Source organism: Ornithodoros turicata, chromosome 2 (genome assembly GCF_037126465.1).
Source record: "Ornithodoros turicata isolate Travis chromosome 2, ASM3712646v1, whole genome shotgun sequence".
Lineage (NCBI taxonomy): Eukaryota > Metazoa > Arthropoda > Arachnida > Ixodida > Argasidae > Ornithodoros > Ornithodoros turicata.
In genome coordinates, this window is record NC_088202.1 from 116,620,706 (window position 1) to 116,647,419 (window position 26,714).

At 45.3% G+C, this 26,714-nt stretch overlaps 1 protein-coding gene across 1 annotated transcript in view; it reads right to left on the reverse strand.

Annotated features, from left to right (window-relative positions):
* Positions 1-21,222, reverse strand: part of LOC135383972 (uncharacterized) — an 88,977-nt gene extending 67,755 nt beyond the window's left edge. Inside the window, exon 1 of the mRNA XM_064613241.1 lies at positions 21,054-21,222. Coding sequence (XP_064469311.1) covers positions 21,054-21,105 — 52 coding nt within the window. The 5' untranslated portion in view covers positions 21,106-21,222. The remainder of the gene's footprint in view (positions 1-21,053) is intronic.
* Between the last annotated feature and the right edge of the window lie 5,492 nt (positions 21,223-26,714).

A 26,714-nucleotide genomic window follows, 5' to 3' on the forward strand; every position in this document is an offset into this window, starting at 1 on the left:
CGACTCAACGTCGCCTTCACCCCTGTGTTCCGGGTTAAGCTGGGTTAGAGTAACACGCTGTGCCCACCTTGCCACACCCCAGCTACGATCCTCCGTATCATCGAGGACTGCGAACGGTACACTTGTGATGCCGGGTGTTTCGACGCCAACTTGAGCTCCTTGACTATAGACCATTCAGCTTGTCCAAAGTACTTGGCCCATGGAGCTGCGCATCAGTGCCGGGCTCTTCGCTCCCTTTTTGGTTTCATGCAAGCCACTGGACTCCTCGAAGAGCTCTAAACAGAACTCGCGTACTTCGCTTCGCGTTCACCATAATTCATCCTCTCATATTAACCTCTGTGAAGTTGGGAGGGGGGATATATTTATTAGACGAAAAGGAAAAAAAAACGGGGGAAAGGTCAGCCAAACGAGACGTCGGCTTGCTATTCCAGAAATAAATAAATAAATAAAGATAATTAATAAATAATAAATAAATAAAAAGAAAAGAAGAGAATTAAAGAAAGAAAGAAATAGGAAGGAATAATAAATAAAGAAAGTTAAGAAATAAGAAAGAAATAAAAAGAAAAAGAATTAGGGCAATAAAGGATAAACTGACAAATGATGAAAGAAGGATGAGGTAGATTAAAGACAAAGATGACAACAACAAAAAAGTGGGGTAGGGGCCTGTGTCTACCACGAGGAAACATCCCATGTCATCATCACTTCTCCTTCATTTATTGTTGATGTTGCTCTACTAACTTGCGTAACTAACTGTAACAAAACTTAGCTAAACGTACTTCAGTAACTTTACGTTCTCCAACGTAAAGTTCTGCCTCCTATTACTCAGAACCGTTTTGTACGGAGATAATGATCTACTGCGATCGAAGCAACCGTTGCATGCTTGTACGAACAAATGTACTTCCGTAGCACGTCGTCTGGCACAGCTGAGCTGAAGCGCCACCAGGGAGGCTAAGTTCGTACAGTGTAGAGGTAACTTGATGCGTCGAGATAAGAAATCGGAGTATTGGACAGCGTTGCGCACGGCGCTACCCGCTGTCCAATGGACGCGTTCTGATTATTTTTCTCGACGCATCAAGCTATCTCTACACTGAACGAACTTAGCCTGCCATTAAACAAATGCAACGACGGTGTCTTTCCAGGACGTTGTTTACTTGTTGCACACTTTCTACACCGCGTATAGACGGCACGCGCCCCTACGTCATAGATTACGTTTCGCCACAGCGCAAAGGATGCTGGTGGGCACTGTCAGCTTTATCAGCCAATCAACCCACGCGTTTTTCCCGCTTCTTGCCCACCACAGCAAAATATAACCTCGAACCGATCTTCTCGTGACGTCACATGTTTGTAGACAGAGGGTCGTGTATAGTGTGTGGGACGGCATCGTGTGCTCGACATATACGCTTTCCATCACTTTGAAGGCGCCGTAAATGGCGTTGTCTAGTCGCCCCAGCTGTTTTGCCCTATGCAGGAGCATGCTCAGTGGAGCGGGAGCTATACGAAAGTGGATATCACCTCCAACAGTCTTTCTGGAGAAAGCTTCTGGGCAGTTCCTACGAAGGCATGCTTCGTCCGGTGAGAAAGCACTGATGATACGTTGGACAGCGGAGCAAAATACCGTACTGCTTCCAGGCACGTATATATCCCATCGTGTAATACTGGTCTGGACTAGTAGAGCAACGTTTGACGGTCGGTCCTTTTGAGGGGCACTTAAGGAAGACATTATTCACTGGTGATATACACTGGTCTACGCGGTCTTGTAATTATTTCTGACCCTATTGTATAGCGGGTAAAGCCCGTGCATAAAGCATGTGATGTGAGTCATGTTGGGATCAGAGTTGCGGAATTAAAATTCCGGAATTGGAATGATTCCGGAATGATGCCCTGTTTTTACCGCACCGGAACGGAATGGGAATGGAGTTAAGTCACCAGCTGTTGGGAATGGAATTTGAATGGAATTAGACCTGTTTGGGGCCGGAATGGAATGGCCAGCGAATGGTGTTAAATTGCTGGCCTCCAGCACGCTGGGTTTTGAGCGGAGGCCACTCAAAGTAAGTGTCTGGCAACCATTCAACCGAAGGTCGTCTATAGTTTCGGATATACAACGCAAGGAAAACGTCCGCACTTCGGACGCTGTACGTGCAGGCAACCTTGCTCGTAAACGCCCGTCGCGGCGCTGGTTCTTGTTTTAAGATGTGAATGTTGAAAACAAAAGGGAACACAAAAATCATTAAAATACAGCAGTATACGATTCGTTGTGCATTGGCTGTTTGTGGGATATCTAGTATCCCGTTATATGTTTCTTCTTTTTTTTTTTTTTTTTGCACTGATCAGTGCACCAGTTAATAACTTATAGTGCATCACGTTAGCCCCGGACACGTGGCCCCGGAGTGGGAATTTCCTTTTCTTGGGTGGAATGAGAATGAGCCTCACGTCTTCATTCCGAAGAATTAAAAGGAATGGACTTTCCCCTCGCGCCCACTCCTCGGAATGGAATTGGAATTGAATGGATCGACCCATTCCGCAACACTGGTTGGGATAGGATGGCTGAAGGTGCGACCCAGCAGCCAACACGTAAGAAGCTGTCGTGAAGATAAGAACCAGTTCGTTATCCACTGTTAGCTTCATGGACCGCAGGGACGCGCTGACAAAAAGTGCCGTATATTCCTTTAGTCATTCATCGGCACTTATTGATGAAAATGCACAAAAAGTCGAAAAAGGCAAAACATATACACGAATGATACCTGTTTAGAACGTCATTTTCGACCTGATTCGTGCTTAGAACGTTGTAAGGCAGAAATGAGTTTTAAGTGAGCTTTAGTATGTCGTACGCTATTGCGTCCGTGTACGTAAGGGATAGCGTTGGCGGTTCTGCGCACGCGCAAGACATAAATAGAGCTTTGCGCATTGCGTAGAACCACCACGCTATCCCATACGTACGCAAAGGCGACAGCGTACGATATAGTTAAACTCACTAGTATCTCGACGTTCCCCGACAAAAGACATTTGCCTGAAAAGCCGCTCTCTGATTATAATACAGATACAAGTACTCAAAAGTATTACAGTAATAGTATCATAAAATTCATAATACAAAGTATTACCACCATTGCCTACACCTGCGTTGCCTACATTGTCTAACAAACTAAAAAGTTAGAGCAGAACTAATAGCGTTGAAAAATTAGTGGTACGGAGCAATCATGCGTCTGCATCATGGTTTTCACGGTGACTGTGCATACACGCTGAGAGGCCGTTTATCGGATATAACACATAACTTGTACACACGGTCTACATAAAAAAAAAAGGCATCTTAATGGACGGCAGGGTGTACTGATGTTTACCAATGGCAAACATGGCAGTCAAAGATGGCATGTGCAACTTTATAGCGGAAAATACAATCTGTAAATGTTGTGCGACGTGCTAGGGTTGGCAATCAAGTTTATAGAGGATACGTTAATCATTATAGTAAGTGCTGATCTCAATACGTCGGTCATAGAAAACACTAAAGAAGCTTCGTTGGAGGTATTCCATATCTGCAGAAAGTGGTGTTGACACAATTTCAAGCAACAGACGAAAATTCGATAATAGAAAGAACAACAATAACAACAATAAATACGAAGAAGAATAGCAAAGGCTAACTGAAGCCACAAAAACAGCAACAAATAGAATGACGGTAATGAATGGGGAAATTCGCCACCTGAGCTGTGGCAGTCACTACCGAAACGATAGTGCACATAAGTTCAACAAAATTTGAGCAATATACGTGAGGTTACACCAAATTTCTGCATAGGAGTGCAAGTTATAGTCAGGATTGCCAGGTCGAAATCCTGAAAAATCGCTAACGCGCACTGAGAAACTAGCCAGAAGTAGCCACCAACAACAACAAATACACTGATGATGAATAATGGGGAAATTGGTCCACACTTGTGACACCCACTACCTCAATACCGACGGGGCTTATAAAATAAAGAAAAAAACTTATAATTAAATATAAAATGACAATGAGGTGACGATGGGGGAGAGACGATAGTAAGGCCGCACCTCAGCATAAGAAAGTAAAGGAGAATAAAGTAGCCATTTGCTCCTGTATGTAGCCAATTGTGTAGCCAGTGGTCTTTAGGCATCATCTCAAATGTGCTGTGCTCCTTTAAGGTAATCGTACCATGAATGCGGAACTGTCATTTGTACGGGAACACCGTGATACACATTGACCAACTGGTAAAACATTCAGGTCGAGTTCTTGAGGCACACGAAAGAAAAAAGAAATACCAGTGTCGTGTCGATATGATCTAAGTTCCACGCGAAACATCACTCAAGAAGGAAACGTAACCATCCTAGTGGCCACAGACTAACCAAAGAGAAACCTTATGATAATTCGTATAATGTCTACCCGTGTCTTTAGGTTGCGAGAGAACAATGGTCATACGCGACACCAGAGAAGGATCTTTAACGACTGGTGGAACACCACGAGAGAAACAAAGTTCTACTAAGGGGACGGGGGGGGGGGGGGGGTCATATGTTTAATACAAAGTAAAAAACAAACAGAAGGGAAAGGTTACCGACTAAGGGAATGCCTGACATCAAGCGACTGAGGAATGAATGCAGTAATTCATTAGATATGTCGGCACGATGAAAATTATCGTGTTTTAGTTTCACAGAAGTCCCAAATATCGGGCCAAAACGTATCCACAAAGTAGCTAGAAAATAGCCCAGTCGCTATCGCCCAAATATCGGTGCCGCACGACAGCCAGAAAGTAGCCAGTTCGGCGCAAAGTTGCCACGTCTGGCAACCCTGGATAGTGGTTTCGTGCGTGTGGAATATAAAGGAAATATCGAGAAGGACTCCAAGATCTCTAACAAGAAATCATCGTGTTATATTAGTGGAAGCAAGTGAGTAAGCGTGCTCTATGATGATCTATGCGTGCGTCCAAAGCCTCGCTGCTTAATTGTCTTTGAAGGCTATGTTTCTGCTCATTTTCAGACAGACCATACATTGATCGCCACTATTAACCAGACAAAAAAAAAACTATGTGTTAAGGCGAACTGATAAATGTACCATAGCTCCACATTAAGGCCATTTATTATAAGGAGGAATTCCGTTTGGAGAGGATGCGAATAACCATACGTTAGCTTCAAGGAGATGTATAAGAGCGTGTTGGTTGAACTAAAGTAAAACACACGTGGAGGACACGAGCAGCGTTCCGTTGACCGTCGGTGTCCATCCCCGTCCTCCCTGCACGTTCGTTTACCATGCTTCTGGTTTTTGTGTATTCTACATGTTCAGTAGAAATCCAGTAGAATTCAGTAGAATTCAGTAGAAAAAAAAAAAAAAACTATTGTTTCGGGACTGCGCATATCAAATATGTTTCTTATGGAATGGAATCAAGTTATTATTTTTCTTTTTGTGCAGCGATTACTGTATCCGGTTTTGCGGCGTTGACGGTGACCATGGGTACAATGCTATGGCGAGCGTAGCAGGAACGAAATAACGTCGTCGCACAATTACGTCACATCATGACGTGGTACAGTGGATGTCACCAATGATATCGCACCACCTGCAGCACCGCCATTGGCCGGCACAGTTGTCAATCGCAGCGCAAGGGAAGGGAAATAAACCTGAGCTGTGAGAACGGTGTGATCGTCGTGACCGGGAGCAAACGGTTCATGTGATCGTCGCCGCAGTCTACATATCGCCCGGAACCACGCAAGAGAGTAATCGCGTAATCCCTCTGCTGTACACTGAGCATTTTTTAAGCAATCTAATTTCAAAGATTGTTGCACCAAGCAAATTTTGCGTACTCCAAGACGCGGCAACCCTGAGATGACTCGCGCGTCATCTATTGATAATGCACGCAACCAGGCTAGCCATCTCAAGTTGTGCGCAGCTGCAATGTGCACTTCGTCGTCGAATGTGCGCGGCTGGTGCATCTCGGAACACTGTAACGTAAAGCAAGCATCCGTAGAAATCGCCTGAATGCGAAGTTTTGCACACAGCACAGACACCGAGCGACTTTCACAGCTTTCATCTTCTCGTCACTCTACCCACGCCGTGACCGTGGCTAATGGCAGAGGAGCAGACGACGCGGAGAGAGAGAAAGGCCAACAGGTGGTGCACATCGCGCAGCCATTTTTTGCGGGTTGCAACAGCTTAAACCGAAACTCTCGGGAGTTGCTCTTATTCTTCAAAACTAGTCCCATAGTAGTAGCCTGTCTCAAATGGGTTACATTGTACTTCAATATCACGTGACACCTGTGCACCAATCCGAGGCGGGCTCCAACTGTTTTCCTCGGCGAACGTAGAAGGTCGCCACCGTTCACTGAAAGTTGATGACTTGTGTCTGTCACATTCGCACTAAAATTTCTGTCAGTTGTCAGTAAGCAGTTGTAGCGTCAAGTCTTCGTCCCTCCTCTTTGACTGTGTTCTTCTGTATCTCACATCACACTGCCAAGTTCTACATGATGGTATCTTAAAACATGGTGGTTATATTTCACTTTACAGTCCCGGTGTGTTGTCGCTAGTTCAATAAAGCAAGTGTGAAAACAGTTGTCTATGTGTTTGTAGTGAACACTATACTGTGAAAACATTGCGCCATTTTTGCGCGAAGATGATACAGCTATCGTTGTCACTTCTTCGTACAGTGAGGCAAAAAAGCGTGTTTTTACGTACCCGACAGAAGATGCACATGGATTATTTTTATTTATACAGGGGACCAAATTTTTGAGGCAAGCAGGAGACGCTTTCACATAAGTGAACAAAGGTGATGAGCGAATAAGACAACAGTAACACAACATGATAGAAACGACAACACAACTGCAACAATAGAAGATGTAACAGTATGTGAAACAGAAGAAACAACGCTGTGACTTATTTACAGTGTTTCCTAAAGAGATTAGGGAATTGTTCGGTGGAAGAAGATGTTTAAATCCATTAGTCTTGAAAAAAAAAAAAAAGAGTCAGCCGAAAACCTCATTGGCCGACAGGTGTTTTCTTGTTTGTTTGTTTACATTGCTCTGGACTGAATGAATTTAGGCAGGAACTGTTACATTACAAGTTTAAAAGCTACCTGGTTTTGCTTTTGATTGTTGCTTAGTTTTATGGAAATAATTCAGACTCGAGAATTTATGCATTTCTTGTAGTCGATTAACAACATGTTAAACAAATGACGTTTGAGAAGAACTATATAGGTATATTTTCTCCTGAAACTGAAGCATTATTTAATTTGTTAATATTCTGCTTCAAAACACTTTTCACTAGAAGTGTTTTTTTTTCTGGCCTTTTAAACTCTCTTTAAAGAAAGGATTCGGAAGATTCGAGATCTGTAACATTCGTGGATTTGTAGAACCTTCCTTTGATTCGGATTCGTAAAATTTTGGATTCGTCCCATCTCTAATAAAAATAATACAATCATCCGCAAATCAATTTAACGAGATCATTAAAATAAACCAAAATCCACAAATGTTCCGAAACACTGCCCCGTGGAAAACCTGACCGACACGACTGGTATTTCAGGAACAGTTCTTAATTTCTAGTCATTGATGTCTGTCTTAAGATATGTGCTAATCCGCTGAACAACACGGCAGGAAAGTCCTATACACATCCCAATTTATGCAATAACTTTCCGTGAGGTACGTTATCAAAGTATTTAGAGAAATCTAAAAACGGTGCATCTGTTTTCTTCCACAATATCCAGTACCCTGGGAAATGAGTGCACCACGGACGCAAGCTGAGTGACGGTATTTTTAAGTGTTTTGGAGTAGCCGGCTCTTATGTTTTGTAGGAGTCACCATCTCCATATTTTTCTTTTTTAATTCCAACTGAGTGACGGTTGACATGCTCTTTCTGGAAGCATACTGATAGCCCGCCAGAACACAGTAGTCAGTCTCACACTCACTCACTCACTCACTCACTCACTCACTCACTCACTCACTCACGCACGCACGCACGCACGCACGCACGCACGCACGCACGCACGCACGCACGCACGCACGCACGCACGCACGCACGCACGCACGCACGCACTCACGCACTCACTCACTCACACACACACACACACATGATGAGATTGGACTGATGCCGGCCAGCAGGCTGAGCTGGGCAGTCACTAAAACACTTCAGCATATCATATGCTGTAGGTTACACAACACTAACACATGACGGTAAGTAATCATTAATCTTACGTTTCGAGTTGTCGAGTTGTCGGGTCGAAGAGCCAAACCCCTGCTCCAGTCCTCAAGCAGGCTACTGTGGAGTGGATGGACGCTGCATACGGATACCAAACCGCCGTATATACGGACGGTTCCTCTACTACTGGCGGCTCATCTGCGGCATTTGTAGTTCCAGAGGAATCAATTTCACGTGGGTTCCGCCCATCGCACCGCACCTCGGCCACCTCTGCGGAGTTGTATGCCATCCTGTTATTCCTAAAGTCTATTTTGGATCACCACCCCCGCCTCTGGGTGGTTTACACAGATTCGCGGGCAGCGCTGCAGTGCATAGACAACATGGGCATCCGTGGCTCCTTGGCTCCGGTGGTAGTGAACATCTTGACGACGCTCAAGGTTTTAGGAGACAGGGGCCACCGGCTGACCCTCCAATGGGTCCCTAGCCACATTGGAATAAGAGGCAATGAAGCAGCGGATCGGGCAGCTGCTGCGGCTCACCATCGCCGCTCAGCAGTCCCCATCAAACTTTCGAATGGGGATAGACGCTCCCTCTTGTCCGCATTGACTTCGCCTTGGGCCTATCAGGAATGGTGTCATGACATCACCCGGCGGTCGCTTCTGTATGCTGTTGACCCAACACTATTATTTGAAATGCCAGGCGGTTTCCCTCGCCTCTTTACCTCTCTCGTGCGTCGTCTACGACTTAGCGTCGCATTCATCCCTGCACTCCGGGATAGGCTGGGCCACAGCAACACGGCGCTGTGTACAACTTGTAGTGTCCCGGCAGCAATCCGACACATTATAGAAGACTGCAGCCAGTACGTACGCGAGCGACGGGCCTATAAATGTCAACTTGAAATGCCGGATCAGAGGCCATTCAACATCTGCAAAATTCTCGGCCCATGGAGTAACCCTGGACATCAGTGCCGTGCACTTGGCGCTTTCCTTTCCTTTCTGAGGGCCACCGGCCTCCTTCACGAACTGTAGGGATTTCCTTCCCTCGTCATCCTTTCATATGAACCTTTTTGGAATGGGGTAGGGTCCTGCACTCAACGCAGGGAAACATCCCACATCATCATCATCATTGTTGTTGTTGTTGTTGTGTCTAAATAGAATCCTTCCGTGAGCAACGGACATGACATACGTACTGTTGAACATGTGCGGGTTCGAGTCCTACAGCTGGCTAACCTTTTCAGTGACTTCCATCTTTCATACGTACTGTGTTGTCAGACACACTCCATGAAGAAGAAGAAGAAGCAACAAAAAAAAGAAGAAAAAAGAACATGCACTCTATTTTCTTGTCGTGACTTCTATGTTGACAAGGTACGTTGTACTTTGTGGGTTACGCTAGGGTTTCACACATTTTCTTTCGCTCCCCGTTTCCCATTGCCATTCCACCTTTCTCACATCAAATACATGTGACACACTGAAGATTATTAGCAAAATAAACACAGTGTTCGCAAAGAACGAAGATTGCTATGATTACCAACCAACCCAGTTTCAAAAAATCTGCCAGGAGTAGTACTGCAAGGAATACTGCCCCGCGACCTTGAGGCCGTATTCCGAGACACGGTCCACTGAGGCAGACCGCGTTAACCAAGGGGCTCTGAGCAGGCTCTTTTTTTGCCCCTCTCCACCGCATGTGTCGCCTCTCTCTCGCCGCATGTTGCCGCCTCTCCACACCCGTTGGTGTGTCCCGTTTTTCGTTTTTCATTTTTTTGTTTTTCTTTCTCTTTTTTTTCTCTCTCTCTCTGTGGCAACTTGCCGCCCGTCTCGGCAGGTAGACCGCCCTGTCTTTCATTTTCTTTCCTTCCTTTTCATAAACGATCCCTCCCCCCTCTCACTCCGGGTACGCGGATTTGAAGGAAATCCAGAGCACAACCAACCAAGTTGCACATGAATACTATAACCGTAAATGCGACTTACCCTGAGTTAACAAATCACTTCTATGTGTAAGTGTATTGGTTTAACAGAATAGCCTTTCCAGTTACACTGCGATCTATACAAATCACAAATCAGTGTGGCCTCATTTCATCGCCGTTTTGTGCAGAGGGAGAGCACGTGTAAACATGGCCCTCGTTGAGTACCACATCCCGTTCGTCGTCCGTGTAGTGGCCAAGGTCAATTCGATTTTGTTCGCGAGATTTGTTAAACGAGCCAGTGTCACGCATCCCGTTGTCCATTGTAATGCTGCCGATATACTAGTTCACTATCGTTGCCTGTGTTCTTCTCTGTTCAAGTAGGAAAAGGAAGTAGTAATAGCGTCAATGATGATGATGATGACGATTGAAAGAAAGAAAGAAAAAAAAAAGGGGGGATTGGGTAGCCCTCATCACGAGGGCCGGCTACCCCAGAGAAATAGCGTCGATGTTTGCAGCGGACTGCATATCCTACTAATAGACCGGCCTGGGCGGGCTCATTTGGGCCTCACATATAAAAATGAATGGAATACTAAAAATCCCTCCGATCATGTCGCAGCGCAGACCAGCATCGTTGCGTGAATCGGGGGTAGAGATAGTCAATCCTAACATCACGCATCCACCATTTACGCTGTAACCTCGAACCTTGCCAATTGCAAAAATTTCGAAATGGTACCGAATACTAATATCTCACAGAGACTAGAAACCGAATGCGAATTTGTTTATTTCAATTTCGAATTGAATTGGAATTTTCCCAAAAAAGGGCTCAATTCGAATATTTCTGATATCTCACTTCGAAAAAAAAAAAGTAGTTATACGCGTATGCCTACTGGGAAAGCGCTGCCCCTATTGGGGAAGCCTACGCTTTGCAGTCGGAATAAAATACCATAAAAGAGGGAGAAGCCCATCTACTTTAGTTATTGAAACACACATTACAATGCTGGGTCCATGACCTTTGATTTGTGGTTTGGTTGTTTGCATTTGTACTTTCTGTGCTTTTTAGAAGCTGCAAATATTTCCCTCTGTTACTGCACGCGAATACGGAAGCTGTGAATACATTTTTGTTGCACCTATAATGCGTATTGTATAGTAGGACTTAAAATGACCGATAATGTCAGCAGAGCAAACCTTCCGTAATCACCTGTGGAAGTGTGCCTCTTGTGGACCCGTATAGGAACATATTGTGAGCACAAGTACGAGCTGTCACGCGGAAAAGCTCGTATTTGTGCATATAGGCTGATTGAAACTCAGCGCGAATGAACAGTGAACATGAACAGGTGAATGAACAGTGTTTGCAGACAGAGAGTAGAGCCCTCACGTGACTACGATGCGACTGACACATATGGCCGATGTGAAAGCGATGCTTTCCATGTATTCCATGCCTTCAAAATATTTCTGTTACTGCTTTTGTAATTTATTCGTTGGCTTCAGTATAGTAAACCATGAGAGGGCTGAGGTATAGCGTAATTCGGGACAGTTGCGTTTGAGAACGTGTTGTGTCGTGTTCTGTTTGCTCACTGTCTCAGCTTTCCCCGTTTTGCAATGTACCAGCTCGCCCGCACACTAGCGCTTTCGCCGTTCAACGGATTATGTTTTGCGTCGTCATAAAATACAACGCGTCGCTATACTCCTATCGCACAACACGTTTCACTGTTTCTCGAATTTTCCCGGCTGCCTCGTCCTCGTCCACAATGCTGGCGTGAAAATGCGCCAGCCAAGTTAGCCGCTACACTACTTTTTTTTTTTTTTTTCACAAATAGTGGAAAACTTCGAATACTCAAACCGCCCGCGAATACTGTTCGAATAACGTTAACTATTCCATTGGAATTCGAAGGTTCGAATGTTGGTCGAGGGCGAATATTTGTGAACCGATACTGTGCGATACTTCACTGGATAGGAATATTAGTTACTTGCATACTTCCGGTCAAAGGAAATGCTAAGGCCAAAATGCAGATTGCAAACTGGAAATACTTACAGAAATCGCATTGTACCCTTTACAGAGTCCTCATCACACAGTATTAACGCAAACAATGATCAGCATCCTCGTGGCACCTCCGAGGCCAAATGTCGTTCAGGAAACAACGAGTATGTAGATCAGGGTTGCGGAATGGGGACAACCATTCCATTCCATTCCGAGGAATGGACATTTGTGATAATTCCATTCCTTTCAATTCTTCGGAATGAAAAGGTATGGTCAGTTCCCACTCCTGGAATGGCTTGGCAACCCTATTCCATCCCTTTAAGTCCATCAATAAAAGAAAAAGGACCGGTAACCGTGCTGGCTAGCGCAGCAGTACTAGAGGAGACTGACATTACCCAGCAAGAAAAAGGTCCACGACAAGGGTATTTCATGGCAAAAGGGGGCAGAAACCACCGGGTTGAAACCAAAACTACCACCGAGGCACCCAGACCATTCCGTCCCAATTCCATTCCTGCCTAAAAATGCCTAATTCCATTGCGTGCCTACGACAGTTTCCGCCATTCAATTCCAATTCCATTCCAGGCTTTGATAAATCTGGAATGATTCCGGAATCATTCCAACTCTGGAGTGGCAACTCCGCAACCCTGGTGTAGATTACTATCTTTGAATGCAAATCAGAAGCAACGAACGATGATCAACCGAACCAATCAAGCAATCAAATAAACGATAATGAAATTGGACTCCGAACAGCAACAATGTAACTCCCAATAAATGAAATCAGGTAAATTAAAGAGTTTTTTTTTTTTCGACCGGGTCGCAAAAACGTGGTTGAACTCGCAGAGGAATATATTTTAAACGCACGACCAGGCAGCTGTAATGAACGTCGCGGGCGTTAACGCTTAGTCCCAAAACGTAGCATGCGCTGAAGATACTGTTATCTGTACGAACCAACCCTTGGGGATTGCTGATGGACTACGGAGGAAGAAAACACAATGAAAACAAGCATGGATCATTACTCGGTTTTAGAAAACTGAGCGGCACGATTCGTGTCGCGTCCTCAACTTTCCCGGAGGGCTGCGTGCCCAGCATCAAAGGAATACTTTTTCTTTCGTCCGCTTTCGCTTCTCATGGGCCCTGGCCCACAGCACCGCCGCAAACAACGGTTAATGGTTCAAATGTCTCCGAGAAATAAAGAGAGACAGCCTAATAGAAACAGTCGAATGGGCCTTGTACTTTAATGAATTGTCTTAGCTCAACCGCCCTCAAATCAACAACAACGGCCTTCCCGCTCTTTTCTTTCTTTTTTGTGGGCCTTATTTCATTGCCACGGATTTTCTCGTTGTTTTCTGCAAGTTTGGCGGTTGAAACACAACTGCGGACAGTAAGAAATTGTTTTCGCTGTTTCAGTTCGTTACCGAAAGCGACTGCACGCCACTGCGAAGGACAATAAAGAGTTGTCTTTTTTGAGCTGTCAATGCTTCTGTCTCGTTCTGTTCGTAGCATGTGGATCGCTTCCAAACTATTGCAACTGTGGTACGAGAATACTGATCATTGTACTGATTATTACACGGTCCTGCAAACGCTGCACCCGGTGGTGTGAACGGCTTGTTGTTGTTGAATTCACAACTGCGGGCAGAGTCGCGACTGTAGCTGGAAAATACGACGAGATGAAAGTAGGAGGGGATTACGATGGATAGTTCACGCGTAATCTAAGTCCGAGCTAGTCCAAGGTACGATAAACCCAACACTTTGACCAAGCACATCATCAAGCTCTCCAAATTAGCACGGTTGCGCACAGGAAGCGTGCTAGACTCTCACGAATCTCTCGGAGAACGTTGCTCTGAGGTGCGCAATATCCCTCAGTGTCCTTGCAGTCTCCATCACACGCGTAGCAGTCAATAGGATGTGCACAGTGGTCTAATCCTTGCGGTTGCCGTGGTACCTGTCTTCTGTGTTGGGTAGTCTTGCATGACTACTTAAATCCCAGAGCAAGAGGGACTGCCACCCCTCCCTTTCCTGTGCCTGTACCATCTTGCCTCTTCACCTTCCTTTCCTTTTCCCTTTTTCGTTGCCCTTTCCTCCCTTCTCTCGGTGCATCGAGAGGCCGCCACCAGTGAGCCAGCTGACCGTAACATCCCTACACATCAACCCTTCCCCTATTACCTTTTACTTGAAAGCAGACCAATTAATAAGACCATAGTCATGTGTCAACCTTCAATCAGTGTGATGTAACAAAAAAGAAGCATCGGATCGGCGCGGCCCCCCTGTTACGGAATCACTGAGAAAGGCAGACCATAATAGCTGCTGTCTACTGAAATGCATATCAGAATTTTAATACTTATTATGTCGAAATAATAAACACTCTTTAGGCAAAAAACTCAACTTTAGAACCACTTGTGGTGCACTTTAGTTGTAGTGCATTTAATGCCTTTGAATCTCGAAGTACAGTCGACCCGCGTTTATCCGGACGGCTTCGTTTCCTGTGAAAATGTCCTGATAGCGGGGGAACCGGATAAGTGAAACACGAAAATCCAGAGTGATCCTAAACGGACATCTTCATTGACCATTACACAGAAAACGATACACTGTCATCTGTTTCATTCTAATATACGCATCCAGTTCTTGCAAACCTTTGCTAATGGCATTGACTTGCGAAATATTGTTCTGTTGCTCAAAAAATAATAGAGCTGTTTTTTCGTTTTTTCCGCCCGAGCATTTTCTATCATCACAGCTGGTGCCCACCCACGCTTTCATCGTCAGATTCTTCTTGAACGCTATCGGAAACGGCGACACTGACGATGTCGTTATCTGTGATTGCAGCGCAGGGGTCCTTCTTGTGGACCTTGTCAGTCTGAAATGACCAGACTGCTCAGTGGATTACTTTTGTGTAACGTGCAAAGTCGGAAAGGGAGAAAATTCTTCCTAGCAACACTGTCTTTGTGTCAGTAAAAAGGAGGCCACGACCAGGGTTCTCGACCTCACTTGACTAGGTGTGGGCCAGGTGTCATTCCTGGACAATGACCGGATAATTGAAGCCGATTGTTGGGTATTAGTCACTTCTGTCCCCTGGAATTCTCGTCCGAACCCGGAAGCTGAAGTCCGGATAAACGAGGGCGAAATACATGGCGAGAAATCCGTCCCCATGCTTTTTTGTCCGGATAGCGCAGGATCCGGATAAATGAAGTCCGGATAAACGCGGGCCGACTGTATAACGAAAAGTATTAGCGCAACACAGTTCTTTCGCGTGACAGTTCATCATAGTTCCGCCCGTATTACCATGGGACCAATCTCGCACGCTCATTCCTTTGTGGCAGTTTTAACTCGAGCAACAGTGCATGTAATGCAGGAGTCGTGTCTGCCCTATTGACTCAAAAATCAATCCATTATTGCTCTTCGTGAATCACACTCCCATACCAGAGAATCGATTGGGGTAACCAACGCTGAGGCTCGTCTTTCGTATCTTTGAGACTCTAGCATGGAAGGCCACTCGGGCCTGCTGCGACTCAACATGTCTTTGATGAAGCAGTATTCAAGTGCAATGTCAAGGCTGCAGAGATGCGTTGCCGGGCACATACAGTTTAGCTAAAAATGGAACACGTGTGGGAAAAGTATGTAAGTAGAGTAAGTCTGAACTCTTGAATGATTGATGGATAACTTAAAAGGAGGAAGTGATCAGGTCATTTTGCGTGTCCCCCCCCCCTTTCCCTGAAAAGGACACACGCAAAGAGAAAGGAAACTGGTATATCTCGCCCATTCCGCCGCTGGCTATGAATTTCAGTGCAGCTCAAAACGTTAAACCATTAGGAACCAGTGAGTGTTTCTCTGTGCCGAACGTCTCCCCCTTTCCTTTTTGCCTTTCCCCCGTTTTCCTTTATGCCTTCTCCTGCTTGACCCACTCTACCCCTTTCCTGTTTGTTTGTTTTTGCTCTTTTTTCTGGCTCTATTTTTCCACCTACAAACGCGTTTTGGAGTAGCCAGTCCTAACTGGGCCGGGACTAACATCTCCATATTTTTCTTTCATTTCCAATTCCAATTCAAAACGTTGCGCCTCTGTTCTAATATTCCTGAACGTGTATAGACAATAAAAATAAGCTCTAGGTCTACTCCGTTGAAGTGAAAATCTAGTATATGCCATGCATCTTCACAGACACTCCTTCAAATCTTTTGTAAGAACTTGCGTCGTACAGGATGGCCAGTAGTCACTGGTGCAGAGGTGTTTGAATGGATCACGGATTGGAAGACGGGACTACGAATGCCATTTCTGGATCGGTCTTGCAGAGCGACAGGAGCGACGATCTTGTAACATTTGCAATGTTCATAAGTTACTTTCACGTCATATTTCAATTATATCTCAAGATGCTGCGTTGACGATAATAGTGTTTATTCTTCTATACACCATCTGCAACCATCATAACCTGGGATCAGGGTGTCTGTGCGATATCTGTAGTTGTCTTCTATGGCCTTTCAAACCCTTCTTCTGAACCTCATACACAAGTAGGAGTTACATTTATCGTACTCTGAATACAGGTACTGGCAATATAAAATGCTCACCAGTGATTATCGGTGTACGATTATTTTCACCGACCGTGTAAAAATGTTTCCGGCGTGCAGTTATCGGTGCTTTTCAGTCAACACCGAAAACCAGTAATCCTGTGCATCACTCACTATCTGTATGTAGGACTATGTTGACCGTATACACCAGTGCCAGGAATATGGACACTAATGAAGATGGCGTGGATGGCGTCTTTTGCGTTGAGGTACAACAAATGCACGTACTGGACCGGAACCCGTCGTCGTGTTATTGGCGAATAGAGAGTTTTAGTACATCAGAAAAGTTCTATGAAGGCGAAAACGATAAAGCAAACTGTCAAATCAATGACCAGTCACTTCATAGGGACACGGCGATTGCCTTAGGTACCCTTATAGAACTGTTACCTGACTCATTTATTGGGTCCTTGGGATACTCCGCGCAATCAACGAAAGGCAATCCGTCTGCTCGTAGCCTTCTTGAGTGAGACTGGTCTCACAACTGTGTTGTGAACACTAAGTGCGAATTTCATCTTAGTGTGCTGCTGGCACCGTATTTTGTAGATCTGTAGTGAGCTATATTGCTTTCCCGCAGAAGTTACGGGCCTTTTGTGCATAGCGAGGAATCACAGAAACAAACAAACAAACAAACCGAGGTACGGCTATAGAAATTCGAATATTGCGTCGTTTTTTTGAGCATCCTACAATTCACAGACTCCTAACCACAGGTGACGTGTAGATTACATACTAATAGAGGCGTTGTCACAAAAATTAATGTACTTATCTGTTGCGCATTAAATTGCCATGTTAAGACTGATATTTTTATTTACTTATTTTTGCGCGTCATCATCACGGATCAATCGTGAGGCCAAATGAGCAAACGCAACCCCGCAAACGAGCCGCGTCTGACATTCAGATTGGCAAACGCGTTTTGCAAACGTTAGGTAATGCTGTCATTACAGCATAATTTCTACGCCGAAGAACGCTTGCAGAAAGTTCGTCTCGCTTACGAAATTTGAAGCATGACTGATAACGATAGTGATGGGCTGCAGCATGGGACCGTCTTGAGTACATTGCAAACGAGGAGCGGGACCACAATCAATAGCCCCGGACAAGATCACATTTATTTCTCCCATTTACTATGGCCCCCGCTCTTTGTTTAGAACGAACTACAAGCAAGAAACCCAACCTTCTACACTGATATCTCGAATATAATGTGAGCTGTGGATTACTCGTTAAATGAGGTAGCGTACCCACTTCGTAGGAAAGCGGTCTAAAGTTTTCCGGATGCGCTTGCAGACAGCGCAAAAAACTATTACAAAACAATTCATACACACGGAAAACAGGAGAGCCTGTGGCAGCGCACGAGAGATATAGGATCACATCTTACATAGTGACATCCATCCCACTGGTCCTCGTAGCGCATAAAACCTTAAGTGCAACATGCATTGCGTTCCACTGGTCGTTCTGTACGCTCTTCGTTCCTGCCTGCACTACAACTACGGGAAGCTGCAACACCACCACTCCCCCCCCCCTCACTACACAACCCACACCGGCACACTATACACTGCGCTGCACGAAACGACAAAATCAAACGACACTCTGGTTCTTCAGCCTCGACCTCAGGAAAGTGGAGGTAGAATAGGTTTTCTCTAACCGGTTGTAACGGTCCTGGTAAGACATGGGCACATGGCCGAATTCTCAAACGTGGTTCTTAAGAGTTCTGCTGTACTGTGGCGTTGTGTTGGAACATGAAGTGTTGTTTATACATTGATTTAATGGGCCCTGTGCTAGCCGCAATGGCATCGCGGGAAGTGCATGCTTCTGTTCTGTGTGTACGTACAACTCACGGGGCGGAATCAACTTTGTTCCTGCCTATTTTACTGCCTCGGCAACTTGACAGTGGCGACGAGCGTTACGAGCATTCGGCTATGACGATCAGGTTGTCTATCATATTAATGGATCAAAGGTCTCTACCCTTGCTTCCGGTGACATTTCTCACCAGAGCATGCAATGCGAAGAGGACGAACGATACCCGAGACAAGGAAGACGCGCACAACACACGCAAAAATTGAGTGTGTGTGTATACGTGTTTTGTGTGTTTATGGTGGTGGTGGTGCTTCTGAAGGAGCTCGCCGTTGTCGGCCTCATAGAGGTGGGCAACGTCACGAGTAACGCTCTTGGGGAATGTGCGTCCTGGGCCGCCTTCTAAGGGAACTGTGCCGACATAGGTTTGACAGTATCTGAGGAAAACCCAGGAAAAAACACAGACTGCACAGTCAGCACCTGGATCCGAACCCGGGTACCTCCCAGTCTCAAGGTGACGTGCGTGTTTCTTCCTCGTCTCGTCTAGCTAGTCAGCACTCTTCTACTCCTGTCAGAAGATACACATCCCAAAAAGATGTGCAACCATCCAGGGGAAGAAGACTTGTAGAAGGCTTATGGACGATGCAGCGGTACACATAGCTCTACCCCATTGTTATATGAGCAGTCACGTAAGGCTTTTTGTTGTGAGAGACCGCAGCATCAAATAGAAATGTACGGGAAAAGAAGAAAAGGGTAAATGGCATGAATTAGCCGAGGCAGGCTACGAGCATGGACGACACAAACGCATAAGCCTCCAACGCCCAAGAAGAAAAGAGGTTTATCTTCTAATGCCTCCCTCGTGTTTCATAATGTTTCCTTTTGGTGACTTTTTTTTATCTCGCGCGACACTGTAATCTTCTAAAAGTGCACAGTTATAGCAGACCACGTTTCCTGTGTGTATCGCGCATTCGCACAATCCATCGTCTCCCCGATGCAGGAAGACAGTTATCTGCATATCATACGTATGCCATTCTCCAAACGTCGCTGGAAAACCCGTCTTTTTGCCATCTCAGGTACAAGGCGACGTCAACTTTCTTTCCTGCCCTTGTCGAAGCTGATAACTTCCAGATGAGCGACTGCAACCGGCGCTGAAGGTGCACGTCAGCCGAATCATTCACCGTATGATCGATCACAGAAGCTTTCGATGGAAAAATAAGAAGAGTTGATTTATACACTGGCTATATCCAGGCTGCCATCTTCAGGGAGAGTTTCATGTGCGTTCATGTGCGAAACACAAAGATAAGCTAAGGCGAGCTGTGCATTTTGCGACGCACTGGGATTAAGTTCCAGTCATACCTGCGCAGTTGTTCGCATATTAGAAGCTTCTGAGAGTACACCTTGAGAATACCTCGCGATATATACTACTGGCACACTATACTATACAAAATGAACGTTTGTAGGGCCTTTCGAATATTCCGAATAATTGTGTATTCGATTCGAACTCTGAATCGAATCGAATACATAACTTCATATCTGAATTTCGAATCGAAAATATGACTCCTTGAAACCGATAATATTTAAATACTTCTGAAGCTGCACGCGTAAAGTCGAAAACGGCACATGAGAAGGTACACAACAAACACAACAAGTGCTTCTTTGTACCAAGATTCACATGCACATATCACGCATATATGTATTGTCCATACGCTGTATGCGTGCAACTATAGCTGTGTATCCGCTCGCTTAGGTTATATTTTCGCTACATTCCCTTCGAATATGTACTGCGGTTATGTTTCTATTTACTTCGTATTCGCTTCGGTGTTAAAATAATTCGCGCAGTCCTAGCTTTCGATACGCTTAATTAACCTGTCGTGATAGCGCTACTACGAGGCGAATACATATTTTTTTTTTATTATTGCAACTTTGAGCTAATTTTCTGTATTTCCTCTTCTTCTCCTTTAGCTGACGTCGCCTGTTACAAAAGGTCAGATTCATTCTCGTAAACTGCACGATTTCACCAATGCCGATTAACTTTAAACCAAGATCAAGCGTCCCTTAAACTTGAAGTTAGCCGTCAATTCTTTGTTAGTAACGTTAGCTAGTTACGTAAGGTGAACTCCAGTAACGCTAGCTAACGTTCGAGAAAGAGGGTTGAGTCGTAATTTCATATTAAGGGACGCTTGATCGCGGCTCCTAACCGGCGTTGGCGAAACTGGCCCCCGACGTGCTAAAGTACCGGTCAAGCCTCATACGCAGGGAAATTTTTCTTTTGTTTCTTTTTTATACCCAAACCATCTTGATGCAGAAAACTAAAGAAAAAATAAACTTTGAAATTTTGGTCCTATCCTCCAATTAAGCGTTCCGTGATCAGCGCTCGAAGCTTCACGATCAATGAGACAGCTTCAACTGTCACCGGTGCGGTGTGCTCCACAATAAATATGTATCACTACATGACATACAGTGAAGTGTTGAGCGAAATGTCGATAACTATTGGCAAAAAAGTGAATCATACATCTTAAGGACATTCGTGAACCTCATCTTCTGCCCCATTCCACGTCCCAGTACAAGTCCGCAATTAATTCGATCAGAGCAAGCATCATCCCATCTCACAACGACAACTGTGAACACCTTGCTGCAGCTTTTTTCCCCCCATTTTCGGTCGAGTAACGTTCGGACAATTCACAGACGTTCGAGCAAACGACGCTAAAGAGTCCCTCACTCACCGGTCTCGAGTGCCGCCAGGATGACATAATAGACGACGGAAGCTGTCGACATGTAGGACTGCCTCCGCTATCCGCTCTGCGCACCGCTATCGTGCACGTGCTCGCTGTCTGCACAGTCTCAAGCCGAGTGAGTCGCGGGTCCTCTTACTCGGCCACTCCCTCCCCCTTCTGATTCAGACATCCTCTTCCTCTGCCCTTCTCCTTCATTTGATTCAACGGTGGCGCTACCAGATAGAAACAGCGCCCCGCGTGGTTGAGGCGTGTACCAATCGATATTCGCAGTTTGCGTTTTTCGCTCTTCTCGCCGATTAATTATGGTCGCCAAAAGCTGCGTTTAGGCTCTTTGCTTTGCGGCGTGCGAGTAAACATCTATTATCAACGGCAATGCTAAGATGAACACGCCAATTTGTTTTTCTCGGCGAGGATGGCTCGCAAGGGGCACATGTGCTTTGCTCGAAGCCATGAGCAAACGCACGATCACGTGTACTTTTGGTATACTCGTCAAAGAAATGAGCAAATATTGTTTCGAATACGTCAGAAATACTGTTCGGAATGAACATTCTGGCTCGGGTACATGTGCGCCAGCGTAGTTAATTCTTCCTGTAACTTTTCTTAGCCAGACAAGCGTATTATGATGTCAAGGGTGACCATGTGATGTACCATACATGACATCACCACGCATGATGTACCACAAAAATTTACGTGAACGTTCTGCGTGCCAGCATAATAATTTAGCTGGACATATTGAGGCTAAAGGTGAGGGCCTGTGAAGAGGTTCGTGTATGGCCTCCCCTGTGTCCAGTCCATTGCTCCGTCTGCAGTTCTTCGCGACGGTGCTGTTCACTTAATCTGCGCAGACCCTAGTGATCTGCGTGACCATGCTTGCGCGACCATGCTTGCGCGACCTGGTTATATCACCCCGCAATCTCTCCTGCGCCACGACATCCTGGCTTATGGGCAACATCACCAAAAGCGTGCACTCATGGTATGCAGCGCATTCACCAACGGCCGTTTGACCTCGCCAAGATTCTCGAACCGTGGTCGAACGCTGTACACCAGATGCAAGACCACTGTGTTATTGCGCCGGTCTAGCGACGGATCTTTAAAACTACTCCTCCCACCATCATCGCCTCATCCGTTCCCAGAGAGCAATGGGGCAGTGTACTGCCACAGCGGCGGTGAATCCTCCACCTCATCGTCACCTCATGTTTGCTTGTGTGTACGTTCCTTACACAAGCAAGCTCTCAGAGTGCACATTTGACTTCACGCAAGCTTGAGCTGACGCTACCCGGACGTGGCCCGTTTGGAGCTTGTATTAGTTACAAGTCATTTTGCTGCCTTAGCTCATTTTGTGTTCCTGTTGTTGCTCCTACGCTACGGATAACAGAGTGTCCAACAGGCCCAAATGACCATTCTGACTATTTCAATTTCTTACAGCAATCGTTAAGTCCCGAGCGGAACACACTGCAACGCTCTGGAACACAGAACAGTAGAACGCAGCGCACAGGGATCACCCGCTTGAAAGGTGTGGGGCTAGTCGTTATCACCTAGGTCTGTACGCCGTTACCAGCTGCTCCGGGCGAGTACTTCTGATAACTTCCACATGATGCACACAACCAGAACCGGTGTAGCCACTCTCACGTGTTTCTTTCAGAACTCTCACTTTGTCACTAGCGTGCTTAGCACCAGCACCCTTGATACGGGTGCTGGTAAAACGATCGGCACCAGCGCCCGTTCGTGCTTGCGTAGCATCTTCATCCAAATGAGGAGAGGCGTAATCTATGACTCTTTGCCAACAAAGAGATCTGTAACAGTAGCGTTTAACAGAGTCGGTGGAGTCGAAAATATGGCTTCTTTTAGCTTAGAAATCGCCTGAACCAGCTTGTCGCAAAATCCCGCATGTTGTTCAGCTGTATAACCCGAAAATGAAGCGGTACGAGTGCCTCACACCTTTAATCGTTATGTATATAACTCGGGACATTTCTTCGCAAGTGAGAAACATGTGTTGTTATCTGACCCATTTAATTGCATTTCATCACGTCAGTTTTTTTTTTTTTTTTTTTTTGCTTTTACTAATCACGGACTACAAAAATCAAGCGCGCCTAAGGTGAATATCATGCACTTGTGAACATCTTGCTGTGGTGCCGCACGAATATTTTTATTCAGCAGCTTGACATATACCTGTCACTTTGTACAGAAAGCAAAGCACACTGTATCGCGCGCGACCACTCAACGCTGGTAAGCTACGACAAATCTGAAGTGGCTAAGCTGACACTCGTGATATCGTACGGAAGTACCCTTGAGCTTGCAGAAAGCTTCGGAACAAGAACCAACACAGCGACTTTGTATTTGTCAGAAATGTGCACTAATATTCATGGAAGTGTCCCTGGCAGTATATTCAAACCAGTTTGCTCCCCAATTCTTCTTGCGAATTTACACATCGGCTTAGTTCCAGTGAGGGGTCTTCCAAATAAATAAGGAAATAAAAATTGAAATGGAAACACACAGACAAAAAGAGGGACATGACAATACGATGTTGCACACCATATGAGCTGCGCAACATCCGCATTTCGTCGTAACTCGACTAGTTTTTCAGTCACTCGTTCGCATAAGGTAATATTGAAGTATACCATGCAGTAGAGATACAATTTATAAAATAACTATGCCGTTCATCATTTCCAGCGAAAGCCCATCGAGCAGCTCGCTGACTGCTCTAGTTTCGGGCACGGAAACCTCCATTCCATCAAGAGAGTTGACTTTAGCATGTCATTATGCACCCCGTCCGCTGTCTACTGCGTACCTTAAATTATTCCTAGCATGATCGACTACGCAATTTCATGGAAGATGGACAGAAGGCAGGGGTCTTACAATACAAGGAAACTGTGAATGGTCCTTCCGGCAAAACTGTTGTCGTCCCAGACATTTCCTCTACATGTTTCTATATGCAAAAATAATGTGGACCTATGTACGGGTCTCTGATAACTACGACTAAGGCATGCAGGCGGGGTAGTTGGTGACGATTCATACTGAGCAAACTATTGAGACGATCATGAATCATAGTAATGAACCATGCGCATAAGTCATACTAAGGTATGCAGGCGGGGTAGTTTGTAACTATTCATTGCATACTGAGCCTACTGTTCATACGATCATACGGATCGTACAATCATGAATAATACGATTCCAATTCAGTCGTCATCGTCTCTCGTCCTTGTTGTTCCTGATGCTTGTACACTCAGTATGACTCTGATAACCATACGGAAGTCAATCAACGGATTGTACAGAGGGAGCCGGTATGTGCACATGGTGAAATAATTGCAGCAATATGACGAGGACACGGGTTAAGAAACAAGGTAAACAGGACGTCTGCAGACTCGCAATTTACACTTTCTTTCACGGACGGGCTTATTTATATAATAAACGACGCGGAAACGGAGTTCATCTTCTATCGCGCTTACTAAGTTGGAAGTTGATCATCTTGGGCCATTCTGCACGCGGTGCTGCGACGGTGCAAAAACGATTTCCGGAGGTACTAGATCAGTGTCACGCATATGTGGGTTGCATTCCGGGGCGTGGAGCTCACTCTAGCGGAAGTAATCAGCCTACGTTTATTATATATGAATGCCTGTCCGTAAAATAAAGCTTCTCTTGTGAGTATGCAGGCGTCCTTCCTACCTTGTTTCTTAACCGGTGCCCAACGTCTTTTTGCTGCAGTTCTTTCACCATGTATACTGAAGTCTTCAATTGTTCCAGTTGTCGCGGTTTTGGCGTACGTTTGTGTATGGCCTGCTATTAGTTGCAATCAATTCTTAATTTCAGCGTCGTTGTGTATGTTGTGTACATCCCCTGCGTTATCAGTAGTGTATTTGTATTTATTTCTATTTATGTATTTGTTGTGCTGCAACAAAAACAGCAACGAAGCCGAGTCAAAAGGCAAACTAGTTGCCTGACATGGGCCTTAGCTCCGTAAACACACACAATGAATAAAATATGCTAAAACACACACACACACACACACGCTTATAAACATGTAGTAAGAATGAATTATTCTAAAAAGCAAAAAAGTTAGAGGTAGACTCCGCTCACTAGTTTTGTCGTACTATAAGTAGTACATGCTTAATAGGCGCCGTGCAGAAAGTAGCGGAGGCTACATTAATAATGCCTCAGACAGACCCTCATTCATTGATTCTGGTTTTGTTTATTCTTTTTTTTTTTTTCATGGGTGTTTTATTACTTTTTTCGTGAAACGTTTCAGCCACCAAGACAGCTTCCTCCATTGGCCCTCATGTTATAATTGCGTATTAGATCGATCTCAATACGTACTTGTAGTAGTGAGTGAGCAAAAATGTAAGAGTGAAAGGAGGGTGAGTGAGAGTGAGTGGCTGGTTTGTCGTCCCTTCAGATGACGCACCCCGAAAGTCACTGGAGAGGCGTGTTAGCTTAGCTCAATTGGTAGAGCCCTGGACCGGCAATCCAGAAGATGTGGGTTCGATCCCTACAGCTGGCTAACCTTTTCAGTGACTTTCATCTTTCAACGTACTTGTCTTTGTACGAGGCACTGTTTTTTTTACCACTTCAGTAAAGTACTAGATATCTTAAGATGAGTGAGCAGGTGCGAATGATCCATTGTTCTATTTTACGATCACTACAACAATAAGGAGTCAGGAAAGGGCAGTAATATTGCAAACAACAAGACGTGATCGCTTTCAAAAGCGACGGCAATTTGTGATTGGACCACAGATTGCCTAGGTGTTTCCGCTGAAGCGGTCTGTCTGGGGAAAAGGAAAATTAAGGTGCTGTTTCTACGTTGCCTTCTAAGTACGTCATGCCTAAGATGAGTGATGGCACCATAGCCACTGTCGCCTGTTCGCCGCTCCTCGTGCCACTCTGATCGAGCGGCTTGCTGCCCTAGGGCTGAGGGAGGTCTCGCTGGCAACGCTACTGGGCCCTCTGCAGCGCCCCATTCAGTGGCGCGTCGGAAGGGAACTCGTACGCTTCCTTACTGACACAGGGCTCGCACTCAGCCTGTGACTGCGCTTCTTTTCTTTCGCTCTTTTCGTTTTTTCTCTCTTTTTCTTCATTCTATTTTTCCTTTTTTGTAAGCGGGAATAGCAAGTCGGCTTCTGGAGCGAGGCTAACCTTTCCCCTCGTTCTTTGTTTTGTTTTTTCAACAAACCTATATTCCCCCATAGCATGATTACGGCGTCAGGCTACCTGTGACGTCATTAGGCTGAGACAATAAGTGCATAAGCACTGTTTCTACCACTGACTATCAAGTGCCGTGTTTGCACAATTCCGTCCTCAGAGAAATCGCAGAAAGTCGTGTCATGAGCAGGAAGCTGCACTCCTTCACGAACAGTAGTGCCCCATGAAATCAGAAATCAGAGGGCTATTCTAGCACTCTAGAAATTACTAGCTCCACATCAGTTCCAAGTGATGTAGATGGTCAATAAAATTTTGTCGACGAAACCTTGAGTGTTGAACACAAGTTTCAATTCTCCAGTGCGGTGATAAATCAGTGTGCATGCTATCCTGTAAAGCGTGCTTTGTCTGGTAAACACTCCTGTGTGTAGGAGAAGCTGAGTGTACGCTTTCTCTACAGAGATGTGAAAGAAGGGCGCACTTGTACCGTAAGAATTATATTGAGATTAACGCATTATG